The sequence below is a fragment of the Oncorhynchus masou genome, chromosome 13 (genome assembly GCF_036934945.1).
Source record: "Oncorhynchus masou masou isolate Uvic2021 chromosome 13, UVic_Omas_1.1, whole genome shotgun sequence".
Classification (NCBI taxonomy): domain Eukaryota; kingdom Metazoa; phylum Chordata; class Actinopteri; order Salmoniformes; family Salmonidae; genus Oncorhynchus; species Oncorhynchus masou.
Window position 1 is genome coordinate 2,953,954 of NC_088224.1, and position 20,131 is coordinate 2,974,084.

A 20,131-nucleotide genomic window follows, 5' to 3' on the forward strand; every position below is an offset into this window, starting at 1 on the left:
TTACTTCCATTACAGATATGAACATGTACCTGAATGAAACCAGTTGCTCATCCACTGTTCCTTCAGGCCCAGGGTTGTAGAGGTACGGCAGTCGCTCCACCCACTTCTCCCAGACCGCTCTTATGGCTCCACCCACTGCTCCCAGACCTCTCTTATGGCTCCACCCACTGCTCCCAGACCTCTCTTATGGCTCCACCCACTTCTCCCAGACCTCTCTTATGGCTCAACCCACTTCTCCCAGACCGCTCTTAAGGTTCCACCCACTGCTCCCAGACCTCTCTTATGGCTCCACCCACTGCTCCCAGTTCTCTCTTATGGCTCCACCCACTGCTCCCAGACCGCTCTTATGGCTCCACCCACTGCTCCCAGTTCTCTCTTATGGCTCCACCCACTTCTCCCAGACCTCTCTTATGGCTCCACCCACTGCTCCCAGACGGCTCTTATGGCTCCACCCACTGCTTCCAGTTCTCTCTTATGGCTCCACCCACTTCTCCCAGACCTCTCTTATGGCTCCACCCACTGCTCCTAGACCTCTCTTATGGCTCCACCCACTGCTCCCAGACCTATCTTATGGCTCCACCCACTGCTCCCAGACCTCTCTTATGGCTCCACCCACTTCTCCCAGACCTCTCTTATGGCTCCACCCACTGCCTCCAGACCTCTTTTATGGCTCCACCCACTGCTCCCAGATCTCTCTTATGGCTCCGCCCACTTCTCCCAGACCTCTCTTATGGCTCCACCCACTGCCTCCAGATCTCTTTTATGGCTCCACCCACTGCTCCCAGACAGCTCTTATAGCTCCACCCACTGCTCCCAGACAGCTCTTATGGCTCCACCCACTGCTCCCAGACAGCTCTTATGGCTCCACCCACTGCTCCCAGACCTCTCTTATGGCTCCACCCACTGCTCCCAGACCTCTCTTATGGCTCCACCCACTGCTCCCAGACCTCTCTTATGGTCGCCAGTTTGTCTCTCTCGTCTTGCAGGTCTTGACTCACGGTTATCAAATTGTATTCTTCTTGAGAAAAGTGTGAAAGACTTTCAGTGGCCCTTCCACCTCTGCATCCCAGTCGCCTCGGGACCTAAACACACCCTCTGCATCCCAGTCGTCTCGGGACCTAAGCAAACCCTCTGCATCCCAGAGACTACATGTAGCCTCGCCTCTGGACCTATACACACCCTCTGCATCCCAGAGACTACATGTAGCCTCGCCTCGGGACCTATACACACCCTCTGCATCCCAGTCGCCTCGGGACCTATACACACCGCTAAGATTAGCAGCCCTATGTAGCCTCGCCTCGGGACCTATACACACCCGCTAAGATTAGCAGCCCTATATAGCCTCGCCTCGGGACCTATACACACCATTAAGATTAGCAGCGCTATGTAGCCTCGCCTCGGGACCTATAAACACCCGCTAAGATTAGCAGCCCTATGTAGCCTCGGGACCTATACACACCCGCTAAGATTAGCAGCCCTATGTAGCCTCGCCTTGGGACCTATACACACCGCTAAGATTAGCAGCCCTATGTAGCCTCGCCTCGGGACCTATACACACCCGCTAAGATTAGCAGCCCTATGTAGCCTCGCCTCGGGACCTATACACACCCGCTAAGATTAGCAGCCCTATGTAGCCTCGCCTTGGGACCTATACACACCATTAAGATTAGCAGCGCTATATAGCCTCGCCTCGGGACCTATACACACCCGCTAAGATTAGCAGCCCTATGTAGCCTCGCCTCGGGACCTATACACACCATTAAGATTAGCAGCCCTATGTAGCCTCGCCTCGGGACCTATACACACCGCTAAGATTAGCAGCACTATGTAGCCTCGTCTCGGGACCTATACACACCATTAAGATTAGCAGCACTATGTAGGCACGCAGGTCAATCTCATCCATCCTTTCCCAGTTGTCTCCATATTTACGGAAACCCTCCAAATCTGTCATCTCCAGGAGGATTTTTCTCTCTCTCTCTCTGTCTCTCTCTCTATCTCTCTTTCTCCATCTCTTCCTCACTTCACCCCCGGTCCCTCCCTCCCTCCCTCACTCACTCACTCACTCACTCACTCACTCACTCACTCACTCACTCACTCACTCCCTCACTCCCTCACTCCCTCACTCCCTCTGTGTGATCTATTTGCTGTCTGTCAGCTGAGGGTGCCCACCTGTTTGTGGTTGGCAAAGACATCAAGGCCCAGTCACAGCTGGTCATTATAGTGGGCCTGTGGACACAGACACATGGAGCGCTGTGGTGGCCTAGGGCGGGAAGGAGACAGTAATGAACATGCATATCACCATCCACTAGACACGGACGAAGGAATTAGACTGTGATTAATGAAGGAGGGAGAGACAGGGGATGCAGAGGGATAAGTGATGGATAGAGTGTTAGAAGAGAGAAAAAGAAAGCAAGCAAGAGGGAAATGAAGAGACATCAGGGACACCGCTGAGGAGAGGTGAGGAGAAGAGAGGTGAGGAGAGGGGTGGAGAGGAGAGGAGAGGAAAGGAGAGGTGGGGAGAAGGAGAGGAGACTAGGGTGGGTGGAGAGGAGAGGAGAAGAGAGGAGAGGAGAGGAGGAGAGGGAGAGGAGACTAGGGTGGGTGGAGAGGAGAGGAGAGGTGAGGAGAGGAGAGGAAAGGTGAGGAGATGAGAGGAGGGGACCTAGGGAGAGGAGAAGCAGAGGTGTGGAGAGGAGAGGAGAGGAGAGGAGAGGAGAGGGGAGGGAGGAGAGGAAAGGAGAGGTCGGGGGAGAGGGGAGGGAGACTAGGGTGGGTGGAGAGGAGCAGGAGAGGAGGGAGAGAAGGGAGAGGAGGAGAGGGAGGATTAAGAGGAGCAGGAGGGGAGGGGAGGAGACTAGGGTGGGTGGAGAGGAGAGGGAGAGGTAGGAGCCTCAGGAGAGGAGGGGGATTAGGGAGAGGAGACTAGGGTGGGTGGAGAGGGAGAGGAGAGGTGAGGGAGAGGAGAGGAGGAGGGGAGAGGAGACTAGGGTGGGTGGAGAGGAGAGGAGACTGTGAGGTGAGGAGGGGAGAGGAGACTAGCGTGGGTGGAGAGGAGAGGAGAGGAGACTAGTGTGGGTGGAGAGGAGAGGAGAGGAGAGGAGGGGAGGGGAGAGGGAGAGGAGGGGAGAGGAGAGGTGAGGAGAGGTGAGGTGAGGAGAGGAGAGGAGAGGGAGAGGTGAGGAGAGGAGGGGAGAGGAGACTAGGGTGGGTGGAGAGGAAAGGAGAGGAGAGGGAGAGGAGACTAGGGTGGGTGGAGAGGAGAGAGGAGAGGAGAGGGAGGGAGAGGAGAGGAGAGGTGAGGAGAGGAGAGGGAGAGGAGAGGAGACTAGGGTGGATGGAAAGGAGAGGAGAGGAGAGGAGAGGAGAGGAGAGGAGAGGAGAGGAGAGGAGAGGAGTGGAGAGGAGAGGAGAAGAGAGGAGGGGAGAGGAGAGGAGACTAGGGTGGGAGGAGAGGAGAGGAGAGCTGCTGAGGAAGTAAATATGTAAGAGAGAGATGGCGGAAACAAAAAGATAACTATTTGACCAAAAAACACAGTGGCAGAATACCTGACCACTGTGACTGACCCAAAATTAAGGAAAGCTGTGACTATGTACAGACTCAGTGAGCATAGCCTTGCTATTGAGAAAGGCCGCCGTAGGCAGACATGGCTCTCAAGAGAAGACAGGCTATGTGCTCACTGCCCACACAATGAGGTGGAATCTGAGCTGCACTTCCTCACCTCCTGTCCAACGTATGACCATATTAGAGAGACATATTTCCCTCAGATTACACAGATCCACAAAGAATTTTGAAAAACAAATCAAACATTGATAAACTCTCATATCTGATAGGTGGAACATCACAGCAGTGTGACATCACATCAGAAAGATATATATGTTTCCATGCCAATAGAGAGAGACAGAGGAATGGTCCTGGGTAAACATATGTTTCCATGCCAATAGAGGGAGAGAGACAGAGGAATGGTCCTAGGTAAACATATGTTTCCATGCCAATAGAGGGAGAGAGACAGACAGAGGAATGGTCCTGGGTAAACATATGTTTCCTATGCCAATAGAGAGAGACAGAGGAATGGTCCTGGGTAAACATATGTTTCCATGCCAATAGAGGGAGAGAGACAGGGGAATGGTCCTAGGTAAACATATGTTTCCTATGCCAATAGAGGGAGAGACAGACAGAGGAGTGGTCCTGGGTAAACATATGTTTCCTATGCCAATAGAGGGAGAGAGAGAGAGGAATGGTCCTGGGTAAACATATGTTTCCCATGCCAATAGAGGGAGAGACAGACAGAGGAATGGTCCTGGGTAAACATATGTTTCCATGCCAATAGAGGGAGACAGACAGAGGAATGGTCCTGGGTAAACATATGTTTCCATGCCAATAGAGGGAGGGAGACAGAGGAATGGTCCTAGGTAAACATATGTTTCCATGCCAATAGAGGGAGAGAGAGGAATGGTCCTGGGTAAACATATGTTTCCATGCCAATAGAGGGAGAGAGAGACAGAGGAATGGTCCTGGGTAAACATATGTTTCCATGCCAATAGAGAGAGAGACAGAGGAATGGTCCTGGGTAAACATATGTTTCCATGCCAATAGAGAGAGAGAGAGAGAGGAATGGTCCTGGGTAAACATATGTTTCCATGCCAATAGAGGGAGAGAGAGAGACAGAGGAATGGTCCTGGGTAAACACATGTTTCCATGCCAATAGAGAGAGGGAGAGACAGAGGAATGGTCCTGGGTAAACATATGTTTCCATGCCAATAGAGAGAGGGACAGAGGAATGGTCCTGGGTAAACATATGTTTCCTATGCCAATAGAGAGAGAGAGAGAGGAATGGTCCTGGGTAAACATATGTTTCCATGCCAATAGAGGGAGAGAGAGAGAGGAATGGTCCTGGGTAAACATATGTTTCCATGCCAATAGAGAGAGAGAGAGAGGAATGGTCCTGGGTAAACATATGTTTCCATGCCAATAGAGAGAGACAGAGGAATGGTCCTGGGTAAACATATGTTTCCATGCCAATAGAGGGAGAGAGAGGAATGGTCCTGGGTAAACATATGTTTCCATGCCAATAGAGAGAGAGACAGAGGAATGGTCCTGGGTAAACATATGTTTCCATGCCAATAGAGGGAGAGAGACAGAGGAATGGTCCTGGGTAAACATATGTTTCCATGCCAATAGAGGGAGAGAGAGACAGAGGAATGGTCCTGGGTAAACATATGTTTCCATGCCAATAGAGAGAGACAGACAGGGGAATGGTCCTGGGTAAACATATGTTTCCATGCCAATAGAGGGAGAGAGAGACAGGGGAATGGTCCTGGGTAAACATATGTTTCCCATGCCAATAGAGAGAGACAGAGGAATGGTCCTTGGTAAACATATGTTTCCATGCCAATAGAGGGAGAGAGAGACAGGGGAATGGTCCTGGGTAAACATATGTTTCCCATGCCAATAGAGAGAGACAGAGGAATGGTCCTTGGTAAACATATGTTTCCATGCCAATAGAGAGAGAGAGAGACAGAGGAGTGGTCCTGGGTAAACATATGTTTCCATGCCAATAGAGGGAGAGACAGAGGAGTGGTCCTGGGTAAACATATGTTTCCATGCCAATAGAGGGAGAGAGAGACAGAGGAATGGTCCTGGGTAAACATATGTTTCCATGCCAATAGAGAGAGAGACAGACAGAGGAGTGGTCCTGGGTAAACATATGTTTCCATGCCAATAGAGGGAGAGAGAGACAGAGGAATGGTCCTGGGTAAACATATGTTTCCATGCCAATAGAGAGAGAGAGAGACAGAGGAGTGGTCCTGGGTAAACATATGTTTCCATGCCAATAGAGGGAGAGAGAGACAGAGGAATGGTCCTGGGTAAACATATGTTTCCTATGCCAATAGAGGGAGAGAGAGAGAGGAATGGTCCTGGGTAAACATATGTTTCCATGCCAATAGAGGGAGAGAGACAGAGGAATGGTCCTGGGTAAACATATGTTTCCATGCCAATAGAGGGAGAGAGAGACAGAGGAATGGTCCTGGGTAAACATATGTTTCCATGCCAATAGAGGGAGAGAGAGACAGAGGAATGGTCCTGGGTAAACATATGTTTCCATGCCAATAGAGAGAGAGAGAGACAGAGGAGTGGTCCTGGGTAAACATATGTTTCCATGCCAATAGAGGGAGAGAGAGACAGAGGAATGGTCCTGGGTAAACATATGTTTCCATGCCAATAGAGAGAGAGACAGAGGAATGGTCCTGGGTAAACATATGTTTCCATGCCAATAGAGAGAGAGACAGACAGAGGAGTGGTCCTGGGTAAACATATGTTTCCATGCCAATAGAGAGAGAGAGACAGAGGAATGGTCCTGGGTAAACATATGTTTCCATGCCAATAGAGAGAGAGAGAGACAGAGGAATGGTCCTGGGTAAACATATGTTTCCATGCCAATAGAGGGAGAGAGAGACAGGGGAATGGTCCTGGGTAAACATATGTTTCCCATGCCAATAGAGGGAGAGACAGGGGAATGGTCCTGGGTAAACATATGTTTCCATGCCAATAGAGGGAGAGACAGAGGAGTGGTCCTGGGTAAACATATGTTTCCATGCCAATAGAGGGAGAGACAGAGGAATGGTCCTGGGTAAACATATGTTTCCATGCCAATAGAGGGAGAGAGAGACAGAGGAATGGTCCTGGGTAAACATATGTTTCCATGCCAATAGAGGGAGAGACAGAGGAGTGGTCCTGGGTAAACATATGTTTCCATGCCAATAGAGGGAGAGAGAGACAGAGGAGTGGTCCTGGGTAAACATATGTTTCCATGCCAATAGAGGGAGACAGACAGGGGAATGGTCCTGGGTAAACATATGTTTCCTATGCCAATAGAGGGAGGGAGAGACAGGGGAATGGTCCTGGGTAAACATATGTTTCCTGTGCCAATAGAGGGAGACAGACAGGGGAATGGTCCTGGGTAAACATATGTTTCCATGCCAATAGAGGGAGAGACAGGGGAATGGTCCTGGGTAAACATATGTTTCCCATGCCAATAGAGGGAGAGACAGGGGAATGGTCCTGGGTAAACATATGTTTCCATGCCAATAGAGGGAGAGACAGGGGAATGGTCCTGGGTAAACATATGTTTCCATGCCAATAGAGGGAGAGACAGAGGAATGGTCCTGGGTAAACATATGTTTCCATGCCAATAGAGGGAGAGACAGAGGAATGGTCCTGGGTAAACATATGTTTCCATGCCAATAGAGGGAGAGACAGAGGAATGGTCCTGGGTAAACATATGTTTCCATGCCAATAGAGGGAGAGACAGAGGAATGGTCCTGGGTAAACATATGTTTCCATGCCAATAGAGAGAGACAGAGGAATGGTCCTGGGTAAACATATGTTTCCATGCCAATAGAGAGAGAGACAGAGGAATGGTCCTGGGTAAACATATGTTTCCATGCCAATAGAGAGAGAGACAGAGGAATGGTCCTGGGTAAACATATGTTTCCATGCCAATAGAGAGAGACAGAGGAATGGTCCTGGGTAAACATATGTTTCCATGCCAATAGAGAGAGAGACAGGGGAATGGTCCTGGGTAAACATATGTTTCCATGCCAATAGAGGGAGAGACAGAGGAATGGTCCTGGGTAAACATATGTTTCCATGCCAATAGAGAGAGACAGAGGAATGGTCCTGGGTAAACATATGTTTCCATGCCAATAGAGAGAGAGACAGAGGAATGGTCCTGGGTAAACATATGTTTCCATGCCAATAGAGAGAGACAGAGGAATGGTCCTGGGTAAACATATGTTTCCATGCCAATAGAGAGAGAGACAGGGGAATGGTCCTGGGTAAACATATGTTTCCATGCCAATAGAGGGAGAGAGAGACAGAGGAATGGTCCTGGGTAAACATATGTTTCCATGCCAATAGAGAGAGAGAGAGAGGAATGGTCCTGGGTAAACATATGTTTCCATGCCAATAGAGGGAGAGAGACAGGGGAATGGTCCTGGGTAAACATATGTTTCCATGCCAATAGAGAGAGAGAGAGAGGAATGGTCCTGGGTAAACATATGTTTCCCATGCCAATAGAGGGAGAGACAGAGGAATGGTCCTGGGTAAACATATGTTTCCATGCCAATAGAGAGAGAGAGAGAGGAATGGTCCTGGGTAAACATATGTTTCCCATGCCAATAGAGGGAGAGACAGAGGAATGGTCCTGGGTAAACATATGTTTCCATGCCAATAGAGAGAGAGAGAGAGGAATGGTCCTGGGTAAACATATGTTTCCATGCCAATAGAGGGAGAGAGACAGGGGAATGGTCCTGGGTAAACATATGTTTCCTATGCCAATAGAGGGAGAGACAGAGGAATGGTCCTGGGTAAACATATGTTTCCTATGCCAATAGAGGGAGAGACAGAGGAATGGTCCTGGGTAAACATATGTTTCCATGCCAATAGAGGGAGAGACAGAGGAGTGGTCCTGGGTAAACATATGTTTCCATGCCAATAGAGGGAGAGACAGACAGAGGAGTGGTCCTGGGTAAACATATGTTTCCTATGCCAATAGAGGGAGAGACAGAGGAATGGTCCTGGGTAAACATATGTTTCCCATGCCAATAGAGGGAGAGACAGAGGAGTGGTCCTGGGTAAACATATGTTTCCTATGCCAATAGAGGGAGAGACAGAGGAATGGTCCTGGGTAAACATATGTTTCCCATGCCAATAGAGGGAGAGACAGGGGAATGGTCCTGGGTAAACATATGTTTCCATGCCAATAGAGGGAGAGACAGGGGAATGGTCCTGGGTAAACATATGTTTCCATGCCAATAGAGGGAGAGAGAGACAGGGGAATGGTCCTGGGTAAACATATGTTTCCATGCCAATAGAGGGAGACAGACAGAGGAATGGTCCTGGGTAAACATATGTTTCCATGCCAATAGAGGGAGAGAGACAGGGGAATGGTCCTGGGTAAACATATGTTTCCATGACAATAGAGGGAGAGACAGAGGAATGGTCCTGGGTAAACATATGTTTCCATGCCAATAGAGGGAGAGAGAGACAGGGGAATGGTCCTGGGTAAACATATGTTTCCATGCCAATAGAGGGAGAGACAGAGGAGTGGTCCTGGGTAAACATATGTTTCCATGCCAATAGAGGGAGAGACAGACAGAGGAATGGTCCTGGGTAAACATATGTTTCCATGCCAATAGAGGGAGGGAGAGACAGAGGAATGGTCCTGGGTAAACATATGTTTCCTATGCCAATAGAGGGAGAGACAGAGGAGTGGTCCTGGGTAAACATATGTTTCCATGCCAATAGAGGGAGAGACAGAGGAATGGTCCTGGGTAAACATATGTTTCCATGCCAATAGAGGGAGAGACAGGGGAATGGTCCTGGGTAAACATATGTTTCCATGCCAATAGAGGGAGAGAGAGACAGAGGAATGGTCCTGGGTAAACATATGTTTCCATGCCAATAGAGGGAGAGACAGAGGAATGGTCCTGGGTAAACACATGTTTCCATGCCAATAGAGAGAGACAGAGGAGTGGTCCTGGGTAAACACATGTTTCCATGCCAATAGAGCCCTTTGACAAATGGAGACAGAGAGAAAAAAAAGAGTTTGGCTGAGGAGAAGCCCTCATTTCTTTCATTATAATTTAGCAGATTGCTTTTATCCAAAGCTCCATGGTCATGAGTGCATACATATGACTCCCTATATCAGGCATCGACCTCACTACCAGTAAAGGCGTTGCAGATCTATCTATCTACCAAAAAGACCAATACGTTTTCTCACAGACAGTTTTCCTTAATGTTTTTGGAATTGACAATAACACTACTCTCTCTCTCTCTCCCTCTTTCTCTCTCTCTCTCTGTCTCTCTGTCTCTGTCTCTCTGTTACTCTCTCTCCCTCTCTCCCTCTCTCTCCTCTCTCTCTCTCTCTCTCTCTCTCTCTCTCTCTCTCTCTCTCTCTCTCTCTCTCTGTCTCTCTGTCTCTGTCTCTCTGTCACTCTCTCTCTCTCTCTCTCTCTCTCTCTCTCTCTCTCCTTCTGTCTCTCTGTCTCTGTCTCTCTCTCACTCTCTCTCCCTCTCTCTCCCTATCTCTCTCTCTCTCTCTCTCAGTGATCTCCTGTGGGAACCCAGGAACACCCCGTAACTCTCAGATCCTGTCTCATGATGGCCTGGTGTTTTCCCGCTCCATCACCTACACCTGTCGAGACGGTTACTACTCCAACGGACTGCTCACACGCCACTGCACTGTTAACGGGACCTGGACCGGGAACATGCCTGAGTGCACGGGTACAGAGAGAAACTAAAAACACACACTTATACGAGTATGGGTAGTCCCCATTGGTCAGCTAAGAGCGTTCAAACTTAAACTGTGCAGGGAGTTGCCCTTTGTTTTTTACATGCTATCATTTATTTATGAAACCTTTATCTTAAATTAAATTAAATCTTTATCATTCCATCATATTTGTTTTGTTTTTAGTCACTTTCCCAGGTCAGCAAAAATATAAACGCAACATGGAAAATATTTCTGAGATTTTACCGAGTTACAGTTCATATGAGGAAATCAGTCAATTATAATAATTATTAATTTGGCCCTAATCTATGGATGACTGGGAATACAGATATCCATCTGTACTCTTAAAAAATATCTTCAGAAAAACAGTCCGTTTCTGGCAGAGTTGATCAGGCTGTTGATTGTGTGAGTATCTGTATCAGTATCTGGTATGACCACCATTTGCCTCAGGCAGCGAGACACATCTCCTTCTCATAAAGTTGATCAGGCTGTTGATTGTGGTCTGTGGAATCTTGTTCCTTTCCTCTTCAATGGCTGTGGCAAGTTGCTGGATATTGGCAGGAACTGGAACACGCTGTCATACACCTCAATCCAGAGCATCCCACACATGCTCAATGGGTGACATGTCTGGTGAGTATTCAGGAAGTGGAAGAACTGGGACATTTTCAGCTTCCAGGAATTGTGTCCAGATCCTTGCGACATGTGGTCGGTGCATTATCCTGCTGAAACATGAGGAGATGGTGGCGGATGAATGGCACCACAATGGACCTCAGGATCTCATCACGGTGTCTCTGTGCATTCAAATTGCCATCGATAAAATGCAGTCGTGTTTGTTGTCCATAGCTTATGCCTGCCCTCACCATAACCCCACCACCACCATGGGGCACTCTGTTCACAACGTTAACATCACCAAACTACACGCCCACATGACTCCGTACACGCTGTCTGCCATCTGGCTGGTGGAAACCTGTAAATACATTTCTTCTCCAGCGTGCCAGCGGTCATCAAAGATGAGGTATGCAACCCCCAGTTTCATCAGCTGTCTGGGAGGCTGGTCTCAGACCCAGTTTCATCAGCTGTCTGGGTGGCTGGTCTCAGACCCAGTTTCATCAGCTGTCTGGGAGGCTGGTCTCAGACCCAGTTTCATCAGCTGTCTGGGTGGCTGGTCTCAGACCCAGTTTCATCAGCTGTCTGGGAGGCTGGTCTCAGACCCAGTTTCATCAGCTGTCTGGGAGGCTGGTCTCAGACCCAGTTTCATCAGCTGTCTGGGTGGCTGGTCTCAGACCCAGTTTCATCAGCTGTCTGGGAGGCTGGTCTCAGACCCAGTTTCATCAGCTGTCTGGGAGGCTGGTCTCAGACCATCCCTCAGTTTCATCAGCTGTCTGGGTGGCTGGTCTCAGACCCAGTTTCATCAGCTGTCTGGGAGGCTGGTCTCAGACCATCCCTCAGTTTCATCAGCTGTCTGGGAGGCTGGTCTCAGACCCAGTTTCATCAGCTGTCTGGGAGGCTGGTCTCAGACCCAGTTTCATCAGCTGTCTGGGAGGCTGGTCTCAGACCCAGTTTCATCAGCTGTCTGGGAGGCTGGTCTCAGACCCAGTTTCATCAGCTGTCTGGGAGGCTGGTCTCAGACCCAGTTTCATCAGCTGTCTGGGAGGCTGGTCTCAGACCCAGTTTCATCAGCTGTCTGGGTGGCTGGTCTCAGACCCAGTTTCATCAGCTGTCTGGGTGGCTGGTCTCAGACCCAGTTTCATCAGCTGTCTGGGAGGCTGGTCTCAGACCCAGTTTCATCAGCTGTCTGGGAGGCTGGTCTCAGACCCAGTTTCATCAGCTGTCTGGGAGGCTGGTCTCAGACCCAGTTTCATCAGCTGTCTGGGTGGCTGGTCTCAGACCCAGTTTCATCAGCTGTCTGGGAGGCTGGTCTCAGACCCAGTTTCATCAGCTGTCTGGGTGGCTGGTCTCAGACCCAGTTTCATCAGCTGTCTGGGTGGCTGGTCTCAGACCCAGTTTCATCAGCTGTCTGGGAGGCTGGTCTCAGACCCAGTTTCATCAGCTGTCTGGGAGGCTGGTCTCAGACCCAGTTTCATCAGCTGTCTGGGTGGCTGGTCTCAGACCATCCCTCAGTTTCATCAGCTGTCTGGGTGGCTGGTCTCAGACCCAGTTTCATCAGCTGTCTGGGTGGCTGGTCTCAGACCCAGTTTCATCAGCTGTCTGGGTGGCTGGTCTCAGACCATCCCTCAGTTTCATCAGCTGTCTGGGAGGCTGGTCTCAGACCCAGTTTCATCAGCTGTCTGGGAGGCTGGTCTCAGACCCAGTTTCATCAGCTGTCTGGGAGGCTGGTCTCAGACCCAGTTTCATCAGCTGTCTGGGTGGCTGGTCTCAGACCCAGTTTCATCAGCTGTCTGGGAGGCTGGTCTCAGACCCAGTTTCATCAGCTGTCTGGGAGGCTGGTCTCAGACCCAGTTTCATCAGCTGTCTGGGTGGCTGGTCTCAGACCCAGTTTCATCAGCTGTCTGGGAGGCTGGTCTCAGACCCAGTTTCATCAGCTGTCTGGGTGGCTGGTCTCAGACCATCCCTCAGTTTCATCAGCTGTCTGGGAGGCTGGTCTCAGACCCAGTTTCATCAGCTGTCTGGGTGGCTGGTCTCGGACCCAGTTTCATCAGCTGTCTGGGTGGCTGGTCTCAGACCCAGTTTCATCAGCTGTCTGGGTGGCTGGTCTCAGACCCAGTTTCATCAGCTGTCTGGGAGGCTGGTCTCAGACCCAGTTTCATCAGCTGTCTGGGAGGCTGGTCTCAGACCCAGTTTCATCAGCTGTCTGGGTGGCTGGTCTCAGACCCAGTTTCATCAGCTGTCTGGGTGGCTGGTCTCAGACCATCCCCCAGTTTCATCAGCTGTCTGGGTGGCTGGTCTCAGACCCAGTTTCATCAGCTGTCTGGGTGGCTGGTCTCAGACCCAGTTTCATCAGCTGTCTGGGTGGCTGGTCTCAGACCCAGTTTCATCAGCTGTCTGGGTGGCTGGTCTCAGACCCAGTTTCATCAGCTGTCTGGGTGGCTGGTCTCAGACCCAGTTTCATCAGCTGTCTGGGTGGCTGGTCTCAGACCCAGTTTCATCAGCTGTCTGGGAGGCTGGTCTCAGACCCAGTTTCATCAGCTGTCTGGGAGGCTGGTCTCAGACCCAGTTTCATCAGCTGTCTGGGAGGCTGGTCTCAGACCCAGTTTCATCAGCTGTCTGGGTGGCTGGTCTCAGACCCAGTTTCATCAGCTGTCTGGGAGGCTGGTCTCAGACCCAGTTTCATCAGCTGTCTGGGTGGCTGGTCTCAGACCCAGTTTCATCAGCTGTCTGGGAGGCTGGTCTCAGACCATCCCACAGTTTCATCAGCTGTCTGGGAGGCTGGTCTCAGACCCAGTTTCATCAGCTGTCTGGGAGGCTGGTCTCAGACCCAGTTTCATCAGCTGTCTGGGAGGCTGGTCTCACCCAGTTTCATCAGCTGTCTGGGAGGCTGGTCTCAGACCCAGTTTCATCAGCTGTCTGGGAGGCTGGTCTCAGACCCAGTTTCATCAGCTGTCTGGGTGGCTGGTCTCAGACCCAGTTTCATCAGCTGTCTGGGTGGCTGGTCTCAGACCCAGTTTCATCAGCTGTCTGGGTGGCTGGTCTCAGACCCAGTTTCATCAGCTGTCTGGGTGGCTGGTCTCAGACCCAGTTTCATCAGCTGTCTGGGTGGCTGGTCTCAGACCCAGTTTCATCAGCTGTCTGGGAGGCTGGTCTCAGACCCAGTTTCATCAGCTGTCTGGGTGGTTGGTCTCAGACCCAGTTTCATCAGCTGTCTGGGAGGCTGGTCTCAGACCCAGTTTCATCAGCTGTCTGGGAGGCTGGTCTCAGACCCAGTTTCATCAGCTGTCTGGGAGGCTGGTCTCAGACCCAGTTTCATCAGCTGTCTGGGTGGCTGGTCTCAGACCCAGTTTCATCAGCTGTCTGGGAGGCTGGTCTCAGACCCAGTTTCATCAGCTGTCTGGGTGGCTGGTCTCAGACCCAGTTTCATCAGCTGTCTGGGAGGCTGGTCTCAGACCCAGTTTCATCAGCTGTCTGGGTGGCTGGTCTCAGACCCAGTTTCATCAGCTGTCTGGGAGGCTGGTCTCAGACCCAGTTTCATCAGCTGTCTGGGAGGCTGGTCTCAGACCCAGTTTCATCAGCTGTCTGGGTGGCTGGTCTCAGACCCAGTTTCATCAGCTGTCTGGGAGGCTGGTCTCAGACCCAGTTTCATCAGCTGTCTGGGAGGCTGGTCTCAGACCCAGTTTCATCAGCTGTCTGGGTGGCTGGTCTCAGACCCAGTTTCATCAGCTGTCTGGGTGGCTGGTCTCAGACCATCCCACAGTTTCATCAGCTGTCTGGGAGGCTGGTCTCAGACCCAGTTTCATCAGCTGTCTGGGAGGCTGGTCTCAGACCCAGTTTCATCAGCTGTCTGGGAGGCTGGTCTCAGACCCAGTTTCATCAGCTGTCTGGGAGGCTGGTCTCAGACCCAGTTTCATCAGCTGTCTGGGAGGCTGGTCTCAGACCCAGTTTCATCAGCTGTCTGGGTGGCTGGTCTCAGACCCAGTTTCATCAGCTGTCTGGGAGGCTGGTCTCAGACCCAGTTTCATCAGCTGTCTGGGTGGCTGGTCTCAGACCCAGTTTCATCAGCTGTCTGGGAGGCTGGTCTCAGACCCAGTTTCATCAGCTGTCTGGGAGGCTGTTCTCAGACCCAGTTTCATCAGCTGTCTGGGAGGCTGGTCTCAGACCATCCCTCAGTTTCATCAGCTGTCTGGGTGGCTGGTCTCAGACCCAGTTTCATCAGCTGTCTGGGTGGCTGGTCTCAGACCATCCCTCAGTTTCATCAGCTGTCTGGGAGGCTGGTCTCAGACCCAGTTTCATCAGCTGTCTGGGAGGCTGGTCTCAGACCCAGTTTCATCAGCTGTCTGGGAGGCTGGTCTCAGACCCAGTTTCATCAGCTGTCTGGGTGGCTGGTCTCAGACCCAGTTTCATCAGCTGTCTGGGTGGCTGGTCTCAGACCATCCCACAGTTTCATCAGCTGTCTGGGAGGCTGGTCTCAGACCCAGTTTCATCACCTGTCTGGGTGGCTGGTCTCAGACCCAGTTTCATCAGCTGTCTGGGTGGCTGGTCTCAGACCATCCCACAGTTTCATCAGCTGTCTGGGTGGCTGGTCTCAGACCCAGTTTCATCAGCTGTCTGGGAGGCTGGTCTCAGACCCAGTTTCATCAGCTGTCTGGGAGGCTGGTCTCAGACCCAGTTTCATCAGCTGTCTGGGTGGCTGGTCTCAGACCCAGTTTCATCAGCTGTCTGGGAGGCTGGTCTCAGACCCAGTTTCATCAGCTGTCTGGGAGGCTGGTCTCAGACCCAGTTTCATCAGCTGTCTGGGAGGCTGGTCTCAGACCCAGTTTCATCAGCTGTCTGGGAGGCTGGTCTCAGACCCAGTTTCATCAGCTGTCTGGGTGGCTGGTCTCAGACCCAGTTTCATCAGCTGTCTGGGAGGCTGGTCTCAGACCCAGTTTCATCAGCTGTCTGGGAGGCTGGTCTCAGACCATCCTCAGTTTCATCAGCTGTCTGGGTGGCTGGTCTCAGACCCAGTTTCATCAGCTGTCTGGGAGGCTGGTCTCAGACCCAGTTTCATCAGCTGTCTGGTCTCAGACCCAGTTTCATCAGCTGTCTGGTGGCTGGTCTCAGACCCAGTTTCATCAGCTGTCTGGGTGGCTGGTCTCAGACCCAGTTTCATCAGCTGTCTGGGTGGCTGGTCTCAGACCCAGTTTCATCAGCTGTCTGGGAGGCTGGTCTCAGACCCAGTTTCATCAGCTGTCTGGGTGGCTGGTCTCAGACCATCCCTCAGGTGTAGAAGGCGGATGTTGAGGTCCTGGGCTGGTTACATGTGGTCTGCAGATGTGAGGCCGGTTGGACGTAGTGCCAAATGATCTGAAATGACGTTGGAAGCAGCTTATGATAGAGAAATGAACATTCAATTATCTGCCAACAGCTCTGGTAGACATTCCTGCAGTCAGCATGCCAATAGCACACTCCCTCAAAAGTTGAGAGTTCAGTGCCATTGTGTTGTGTTACAAAACCGCACATTTTAGAGTGGCCTTTTTATGTCCTCTGCACAAGGTGCACCTGTGTAATGAACATGCTGTTTAATCAGCTTCTTGATACGCCACATCTGTCAGGTGGATGGATTATCTTGACGAAGGAGAAATGCTCACTAATAGGGATGTAAAACAAACATTTTGGAGACATTTGCGTTTCTGTCCGTGTGGAACATTTCAGGGATATTTTATTTAAACTCATGAAACATGGGACCAACTGTTTGTTGTGTCCATATTGTTGTTCAGTGTAGCTTCTCTATTGCAGACTGTCATGTATACATTGAAGAAAACATAGAGGTCAGAGAGTCCATGTTGTTTAAACCTCTCCTCTGAGATGTGGTTTAAACTTCTCCTCTGAGTCCATCTGGTTTTAAACCTCTCCTCTGAGTCCATGTTGTTTAAACCTCTCCTCAGAGTCCATGTGGTTTAAACCTCTCCTCTGAGATGTTGTTTAAACCTCTCATCTGAGATGTTGTTTAAACCTCTCCTCTGAGTCCATGTTGTTTAAACCTCTCCTCTGAGATGTGGTTTAAACCTCTCCTCTGAGATGTTGCTTAAACCTCTCCTCTGAGATGTTGTTTAAACCTCTCCTCTGAGTACATGTGGTTTAAACCTCTCCTCTGAGTCCATGTGGTTTAAACCTCTCCTCTGAGTCCATGTGGTTTAAACCTCTCCTCTGAGTCCATGTGGTTTAAACCTCTCCTCTGAGTCCATGTGGTTTAAACCTCTCCTCTGAGTCCATGTTGTTTAAACCTCTCCTCTGAGTCCATGTGGTTTAAACCTCTCCTCTGAGTCCATGTGGTTTAAACCTCTCCTCTGTGTCCATGTTGTCTAAACCTCTCCTCTGTGTCCATGTTGTCTAAACCTCCCCTCTGAGATGTTGTTTAAACCTCTCCTCTGAGTCCATGTTGTTTAAACCTCTCCTCTGAGTCCATGTGGTTTAAACCTCTCCTCTGAGTCCATGTGGTTTAAACCTCTCCTCTGAGTCCATGTTGTTTAAACCTCTCCTCTGAGTCCATGTGGTTTAAACCTCTCCTCTGAGTCCATGTGGTTTAAACCTCTCCTCTGTGTCCATTTTGTCTAAACCTCCCCTCTGAGATGTTGTTTAAACCTCTCCTCTGAGTCCATGTGGTTTAAACCTCTCCTCTGAGTCCATGTTGTTTAAACCTCTCCTCTGAGTCCATGTTGTTTAAACCTCTCCTCTGAGTCCATGTTGTTTAAACCTCTCCTCTGAGTCCATGTTGTTTAAACCTCTCCTCTGAGTCCATGTGGTTTAAACCTCTCCTCTGAGTCCATGTGGTTTAAACCTCTCCTCTGTGTCCATGTGGTTTAAACCTCTCCTCTGAGTCCATGTTGTTTAAACCTCTCCTCTGAGTCCATAAAGCATAAAGTCCAACAATACACCTGGTATCAACAACAAGCTGAATTGTTTGGGGACTAGTATAGAAGTTACAGCATGTGAGTCTTTGTAAGCCATTTTGACACTTGTTGTGTAAAATACGGCTTCTGGAGCAACAGTTTCCTCAGGCTGTGGCTGTTATAAGCAGAGGCTCAGGGAACTGGGTAGACATACAGGCTCTTCTGTCTCCATCAGGGAGGGCCGAGGTTCAGGGAACTGGGTAGACATACAGGCTCTTCTGTCTCCATCAGGGAGGGCCGAGGCTCAGGGAACTGGGTAGACATACAGGCTCTTCTGTCTCCATCAGGGAGGGCCGAGGCTCAGGGAACTGGGTAGACATACAGGCTCTTCTGTCTCCAACAGGGAGGGCCGAGGCTCAGGGAACTGGGTAGACATACAGGCTCTTCTGTCTCCATCAGGGAGGGCCGAGGCTCAGGAAACTGGGTAGACATACAGGCTCTTCTGTCTCCATCAGGGAGGGCCGAGGCTCAGGGAACTGGGTAGACATACAGGCTCTTCTGTCTCCATCAGGGAGGGCCGAGGTTCAGGGAACTGGGTAGACATACAGGCTCTTCTGTCTCCATCAGGGAGGGCCGAGGCTCAGGGAACTGGGTAGACATACAGGCTCTTCTGTCTCCATCAGGGAGGGCCGAGGTTCATGGTACTGGGTAGACATACAGGCTCTTCTGTCTCCATCAGGGAGGGCCGAGGCTCAGGGAACTGGGTAGACATACAGGCTCTTCTGTCTCCATCAGGGAGGGCCGAGGCTCAGGGAACTGGGTAGACATACAGGCTCTTCTGTCTCCAACAGGGAGGGCCGAGGCTCAGGGAACTGGGTAGACATACAGGCTCTTCTGTCTCCATCAGGGAGGGCCGAGGCTCAGGGAACTGGGTAGACATACAGGCTCTTCTGTCTCCATCAGGGAGGGCCGAGGTTCAGGGAACTGGGTAGACATACAGGCTCTTCTGTCTCCATCAGGGAGGGCCGAGGCTCAGGGAACTGGGTAGACATACAGGCTCTTCTGTCTCCATCAGGGAGGGCCGAGGCTCAGGGAACTGGGTAGACATACAGGCTCTTCTGTCTCCAACAGGGAGGGCCGAGGCTCAGGGAACTGGGTAGACATACAGGCTCTTCTGTCTCCATCAGGGAGGGCCGAGGCTCAGGAAACTGGGTAGACATACAGGCTCTTCTGTCTCCATCAGGGAGGGCCGAGGCTCAGGGAACTGGGTAGACATACAGGCTCTTCTGTCTCCATCAGGGAGGGCCTCGAGGCTCAGGGAACTGGGTAGACATACAGGCTCTTCTGTCTCCATCAGGGAGGGCCGAGGCTCAGGGAACTGGGTAGACATACAGGCTCTTCTGTCTCCATCAGGGAGGGCCGAGGCTCAGGGAACTGGGTAGACATACAGGCTCTTCTGTCTCCATCAGGGAGAGCCGAGGCTCAGGGAACTGGGTAGACATACAGGCTCTTCTGTCTCCAACAGGGAGGGCCGAGGCTCAGGGAACTGGGTAGACATACAGGCTCTTCTGTCTCCATCAGGGAGGGCCGAGGCTCAGGGAACTGGGTAGACATACAGGCTCTTCTGTCTCCATCAGGGAGGGCCGAGGCTCAGGGAACTGGGTAGACATACAGGCTCTTCTGTCTCCATCAGGGAGGGCCGAGGCTCAGGGAACTGGGTAGACATACAGGCTCTTCTGTCTCCATCAGGGAGGGCCGAGGCTCAGGGAACTGGGTAGACATACAGGCTCTTCTGTCTCCAACAGGGAGGGCCGAGGCTCAGGGAACTGGGTAGACATACAGGCTCTTCTGTCTCCATCAGGGAGGGCCGAGGCTCAGGGAACTGGGTAGACATACAGGCTCTTCTGTCTCCATCAGGGAGGGCCGAGGCTCAGGGAACTGGGTAGACATACAGGCTCTTCTGTCTCCATCAGGGAGGGCCGAGGCTCAGGGAACTGGGTAGACATACAGGCTCTTCTGTCTCCATCAGGGAGGGCCGAGGCTCAGGGAACTGGGTAGACATACAGGCTCTTCTGTCTCCATCAGGGAGGGCCGAGGCTCAGGGAACTGGGTAGACATACAGGCTCTTCTGTCTCCATCAGGGAGGGCCGAGGCTCAGGAAACTGGGTAGACATACAGGCTCTTCTGTCTCCAACAGGGAGGGCCGAGGCTCAGGGAACTGGGTAGACATACAGGCTCTTCTGTCTCCATCAGGGAGGGCCGAGGCTCAGGGAACTGGGTAGACATACAGGCTCTTCTGTCTCCATCAGGGAGGGCCGAGGCTCAGGGAACTGGGTAGACATACAGGCTCTTCTGTCT

General features: G+C 51.3%; 1 protein-coding gene across 1 annotated transcript in view; it reads left to right on the top strand.

The window, feature by feature from the left end:
* LOC135551653 (CUB and sushi domain-containing protein 2-like) overlaps window positions 1–20,131 on the top strand; it is a 947,993-nt gene that overhangs the window by 866,691 nt on the left and 61,171 nt on the right. Inside the window, 1 exon segment of the mRNA XM_064982833.1 lies at window positions 10,109–10,285. Coding sequence (XP_064838905.1) covers window positions 10,109–10,285 — 177 coding nt within the window.